Source organism: Heptranchias perlo, unplaced genomic scaffold, assembly GCF_035084215.1.
Source record: "Heptranchias perlo isolate sHepPer1 unplaced genomic scaffold, sHepPer1.hap1 HAP1_SCAFFOLD_881, whole genome shotgun sequence".
In the NCBI taxonomy this organism is placed as follows: Eukaryota; Metazoa; Chordata; class Chondrichthyes; order Hexanchiformes; family Hexanchidae; genus Heptranchias; species Heptranchias perlo.
Genome location: NW_027139920.1, coordinates 7,081 through 12,729, shown reverse-complemented (window position 1 = coordinate 12,729; position 5,649 = coordinate 7,081). Strand labels below are relative to the sequence as shown.

Genomic DNA, 5,649 nt, shown 5'->3' with positions numbered 1-5,649 from the left:
GACCTTCCCCTCTCCCCGCCCTCCCCAGACCTTCCCCTCTCGGGATGACGTCTTGCCCCTCTCTTTCTCACCCCCACTTTCGCGTTGCAGCTCCTGACGGCAGCTCGTCTGTCAACCAGGTGGGACCTGCCACTTGTGTTTGGTGACAGGGTGAGGGTTGATGGGAGCCTAATTTTAACCCTCACACCTTCCTCAAACAGAACATTTCACACACACGACCAACAGAACGCCACGACCAGATTGCTGCTGCTCTAAACCTCACAAACCCCAGCTCTCGATAACGCAGCATGACAAACAATTAAGGAAAAGCTTCACTGGCTGATTTGAAAAGTCAGATTTATTCACACACGAGAAAGTCTGTCAAGAGAGAGATATCAGACAGTCAGCGATACAGGTTAGAGATATCTGGAGAGAGAGATATCAGACAGTCAGCGATACAGGTTAGAGATATCTGGAGACAGAGAGAGAGAGAGAGAGAGAGAGAGATATCAGACAGTCTGCGATACAGGTTAGAGATATCTGGAGAGAGAAAGAAGATAAGAACATAAGATATCAGACAGTCAGATACAGGATGGGGATGTCTGTCGGGAGAGATATCGGACAGTCAGATACAGGATGGAGATATCTGTCGGGAGAGATATTGGACAGTCAGATACAGGATGGGGATCTCTGTCGGGAGAGATATCGGACAGTCAGATACAGGATGGGGATATCTGTCGGGAGAGATATCAGACAGTCAGATACAGGATGGGGATCTCTGTCGGGAGAGATATCAGACAGTCAGCGATACAGGATGGGGATATCTGTCGGGAGAGATATCAGACAGTCAGCGATACAGGATGGGGATCTCTGTCGGGAGAGATATCGGACAGTCAGATACAGGATGGGGATATCTGTCGGGAGAGATATCAGACAGTCAGATACAGGATGGGGATGTCTGTCGGGAGAGATATCGGACAGTCAGCGATACAGGATGGGGATATCTGTCGGGAGAGATATCGGACAGTCAGCGATACAGGATGGGGATATCTGTCGGGAGAGATATCGGACAGTCAGCGATACAGGATGGGGATATCTGTCGGGAGAGATATCAGACAGTCAGATACAGGATGGGGATGTCTGTCGGGAGAGATATCGGACAGTCAGCGATACAGGATGGGGATATCTGTCGGGAGAGATATCAGACAGTCAGATACAGGATGGGGATATCTGTCGGGAGAGATATTGGACAGTCAGATACAGGATGGGGATATCCATCGAGAGATATCAGACAGTCAGATACAGGATGGGGATGTCTGTCGGGAGAGATATCGGACAGTCAGCGATACAGGATGGGGATCTCTGTCGGGAGAGATATCGGACAGTCAGATACAGGATGGGGATATCTGTCGGGAGAGATATCGGACAGTCAGATACAGGATGGGGATCTCTGTCGGGAGAGATATCGGACAGTCAGATACAGGATGGGGATATCTGTCGGGAGAGATATCGGACAGTCAGATACAGGATGGGGATATCCATCGAGAGATATCGGACAGTCAGATACAGGATGGGGATGTCTGTCGGGAGAGATATCGGACAGTCAGATACAGGATGGGGATATCTGTCGGGAGAGATATCGGACAGTCAGCGATACAGGATGGGGATATCTGTCGGGAGAGATATCGGACAGTCAGATACAGGATGGGGATATCTGTCAGGAGAGATATCGGACAGTCAGCGATACAGGATGGGGATATCTGTCGGGAGAGATATCGGACAGTCAGATACAGGATGGGGATATCTGTCGGGAGAGATATCGGACAGTCAGCGATACAGGATGGGGATATCTGTCGGGAGAGATATCGGACAGTCAGATACAGGATGGGGATCTCTGTCGGGAGAGATATCGGACAGTCAGCGATACAGGATGGGGATATCCATCGAGAGATATCAGAGAGTCAGCGACACAGGTTAGGGATATCCATCGAGAGATATCAGATAGTCAATGATCCAGGTTAGGGATATCCATCGAGAGAAATATCAGCGGTACAGGTAGTCTGCCTGGATATTGGCGCCGATCTCTGCTTCCCATTTGTCGCCATTGTTCAGAAGCTTCTCCTTGTTATACAGGAGCTCCTCGCGGGTCTCCGTGGAGAACTCGAAGTTCGGACCCTGGCAAAACATGGGCACCATCATTTCACACAAATCCAGCACAACCCAAACTGACTGCACCATCCAATCCCTGAGAGAGAGAGAACATGGATGGGGAGGGGGACATGAAGCTGAGCCAATGTCCTCCAACACACCTACAGTACACCAAGGCAGCGTTCTTCGACCCACCTCTACAATTGCATCCACTGGACAGGCCTCCTGACAGAACCCACAGTAAATGCACTTCGTCATATCGATGTCATATCTGGTCGTTCTCCGGCTCCCATCAGCCCTCGGTTCTGCTTCAATTGTGATTGCCTGAAAAAACAGAGAGAGACACACATGAGAGATATGGCGACGGGGGGGCGGGGGCTGGGGGCGCCCGGGGGCGCGACCGGGGGGGGGGGGCGGGGGCGCGACCGGGGGGGGGCGGGGGGCGCGACCGGGGGCGGGGGCGCGACCGGGGGCGGGGGCGCGCGGGGGCGCGACCGAGGGGGGGGCGGGGGCGCGACCGGGGGGGGGGGGCGGGGGCGCGACCGGGGGGGGGGGGGGGGCGGGGGCGCGACCGGGGGGGGGGGGGGGGCGGGGGCGCGACCGGGGGGGGGGGGGGCGACCGGAGGTGGTCACTCCCTGAAACAAGGGCCCATGTGGTGCATGTTAATCGTGACTAACAGACAGTCTCACCTGGGCAGGACAGATCGCCTCACACAGCTTACAAGCAATACATCGCTCCTCACCAGATGGGTATCTTCGCAGGGCGTGCTCGCCTCGGAATCGAGGGCTGAGAGGACCCTTCTCGAATGGGTAGTTAATGGTGGCAGGCTCCCGAAACAAGTAGCTCAGGGTCATTCCGAGTCCTACAATATCAAGGTCATAAGAACTTCAGTCACTGGTGTTAACCAGTCAGTCCCTGAGATCAGCGGTGTTCACTGGCATTAACCAGTCACCGAGATCAGCGGTGTTCACTAGCATTAACCAGTCCCTGAGATCAGCGGTGTTCACTGGCATTAACCAGTCCCTGAGATCAGCGGTGTTCACTGGTATTAACCAGTCAGTCCCTGAGATCAGCGGTGTTCACTGGCATTAACCAGTCCCTGAGATCAGCGGTGTTCACTGGCATTAACCAGTCACCGAGATCAGCGGTGTTCACTAGCATTAACCAGTCCCTGAGATCAGCGGTGTTCACTGGCATTAACCAGTCCCTGAGATCAGCGGTGTTCACTGGCATTAACCAGTCCCTGAGATCAGCGGTGTTCACTGGCATTAACCAGTCCCTGAGATCAGCGGTGTTCACTGGCATTAACCAGTCCGAGATCAGCGGTGTTCACTGGCATTAACCAGTCCCTGAGATCAGCAGTGTTCACTGGCATTAACCAGTCCCTGAGATCAGCGGTGTTCACTGGCATTAACCAGTCACTGAGATCAGCGGCGTTCACTGGCATTAACCAGTCCCTGAGATCAGCAGTGTTCACTGGCATTAACCAGTCACGGAGATCAGCGGTGTTCACTGGCATTAACCAGTCCCTGAGATCAGCGGTGTTCACTGGCATTAACCAGTCACTGAGATCAGCGGTGTTCACTGGCATTAACCAGTCCCTGAGATCAGCGGTGTTCACTGGCATTAACCAGTCCCTGAGATCAGAGGTGTACACTGGCATTAACCAGTCCCTGAGATCAGCGGTGTTCACTGGCATTAACCAGTCCCTGAGATCAGCGGTGTTCACTGGCATTAACCAGTCACTGAGATCAGCAGTGTTCACTGGCATTAACCAGTCCCTGAGATCAGCGGTGTTCACTGGCATTAACCAGTCCCTGAGATCAGCGGTGTTCACTGGCATTAACCAGTCACGGAGATCAGCGGTGTTCACTGGCATTAACCAGTCACGGAGATCAGCGGTGTTCACTGGCATTAACCAGTCACTGAGATCAGCAGTGTTCACTGGCATTAACCAGTCACGGAGATCAGCGGTGTTCACTGGCATTAACCAGTCACTGAGATCAGCAGTGTTCACTGGCATTAACCAGTCCCCGAGATCAGCGGTGTTCACTGGCATTAACCAGCCCCTAAGATCAGCGGTGTTCACTGGCATTAACCAGTCCCTGAGATCAGCGGTGTTCACTGGCATGAACCAGTCCCTGAGATCAGCGGTGTTCACTGGCATTAACCAGTCACTGAGATCAGCGGTGTTCACTGGCATTAACCAGTCCCTGAGATCAGCGGTGTTCACTGGCATTAACCAGTCCCTGAGATCAGCGGTGTTCACTGGCATTAACCAGTCCCTGAGATCAGCGGTGTTCACTGGCATTAACCAGTCCCTGAGATCAGCGGTGTTCACTGGCATTAACCAGTCCCTGAGATCAGCAGTGTTCACTGGCATTAACCAGCCACCGAGATCAGCGGTGTTCACTGGCATTAACCAGTCACCGAGATCAGCGGTGTTCACTGGCATTAACCAGTCCCGGAGATCAGCGGTGTTCACTGGCATTAACCAGTCACCGAGATCAGCGGTGTTCACTAGCATTAACCAGTCCCTGAGATCAGCGGTGTTCACTGGCATTAACCAGTCCCTGAGATCAGCGGTGTTCACTGGCATTAACCAGTCCCTGAGATCAGCGGTGTTCACTGGCATTAACCAGTCCCTGAGATCAGCGGTGTTCACTGGCATTAACCAGTCCGAGATCAGCGGTGTTCACTGGCATTAACCAGTCCCTGAGATCAGCAGTGTTCACTGGCATTAACCAGTCCCTGAGATCAGCGGTGTTCACTGGCATTAACCAGTCACGGAGATCAGCGGTGTTCACTGGCATTAACCAGTCCCTGAGATCAGCAGTGTTCACTGGCATTAATCAGTCACGGAGATCAGCGGTGTTCACTGGCATTAACCAGTCACGGAGATCAGCGGTGTTCACTGGCATTAACCAGTCCCTGAGATCAGCAGTGTTCACTGGCATGAACCAGTCCCTGAGATCAGCAGTGTTCACTGGCATTAACCAGTCCCCGAGATCAGCGGTGTTCACTGGCATTAACCAGTCCCTAAGATCAGCGGTGTTCACTGGCATTAACCAATCCCTGAGATCAGCAGTGTTCACTGGCATGAACCAGTCCCTGAGATCAGCAGTGTTCACTGGCATTAACCAGTCCCCGAGATCAGCGGTGTTCACTGGCATTAACCAGTCCCTGAGATCAGCTGTGTTCACTGGCATTAACCAATCCCTGAGATCAGCAGTGTTCACTGGCATTAACCAGTCCCTGAGATCAGCGGTGTTCACTGGCATTAACCAGTCCCTGATATCAGCGGTGTTCACTGGCATTAACCAGTCCCTGAGATCAGCGATGTTCACTGGCATTAACCAGTCCCTGAGATCAGCAGTGTTCACTGGCATTAACCAGTCCCTGAGATCAGCGGTGTTCACTGGCATTAACCAGTCACCGAGATCAGCGGTGTTCACTGGCATTAACCAGTCACCGAGATCAGCGGTGTTCACTAGCATTAACCAGTCCCTGAGATCAGCGGT

At 53.1% G+C, this 5,649-nt stretch overlaps 1 protein-coding gene across 1 annotated transcript; it reads right to left on the bottom strand.

The window, feature by feature from the left end:
* Window positions 1-319: 319 nt before the first annotated feature.
* Window positions 320-3,008, bottom strand: LOC137319739 (NADH dehydrogenase [ubiquinone] iron-sulfur protein 8, mitochondrial). Its single transcript, XM_067981714.1, has 3 exons — window positions 2,818-3,008; window positions 2,323-2,451; window positions 320-2,154 (listed from the first exon to the last, which is right to left on the bottom strand). Exons 1-3 carry the CDS (start codon window positions 2,980-2,982, stop codon window positions 2,023-2,025), a joined length of 426 nt encoding a protein of 141 aa, XP_067837815.1. The 5' UTR covers window positions 2,983-3,008; the 3' UTR covers window positions 320-2,022.
* Between the last annotated feature and the right edge of the window lie 2,641 nt (window positions 3,009-5,649).

Bases quoted from the DNA above. Each gene is read 5' to 3' on its own strand.
- LOC137319739 (XM_067981714.1), bottom strand. From the start codon at position 2,982: ATGACCCTGAGCTACTTGTTTCGGGAGCCTGCCACCATTAACTACCCA. The intron at 2,452-2,817 runs GTGAGACTGTCT...CTGTTTTTTCAG, and splicing joins AGGCGATCTGTCCTGCCCAG to GCAATCACAATTGAAGCAGA. The intron at 2,155-2,322 runs GTGGGTCGAAGA...ATGTTTTGCCAG, and splicing joins CAGTGGATGCAATTGTAGAG to GGTCCGAACTTCGAGTTCTC.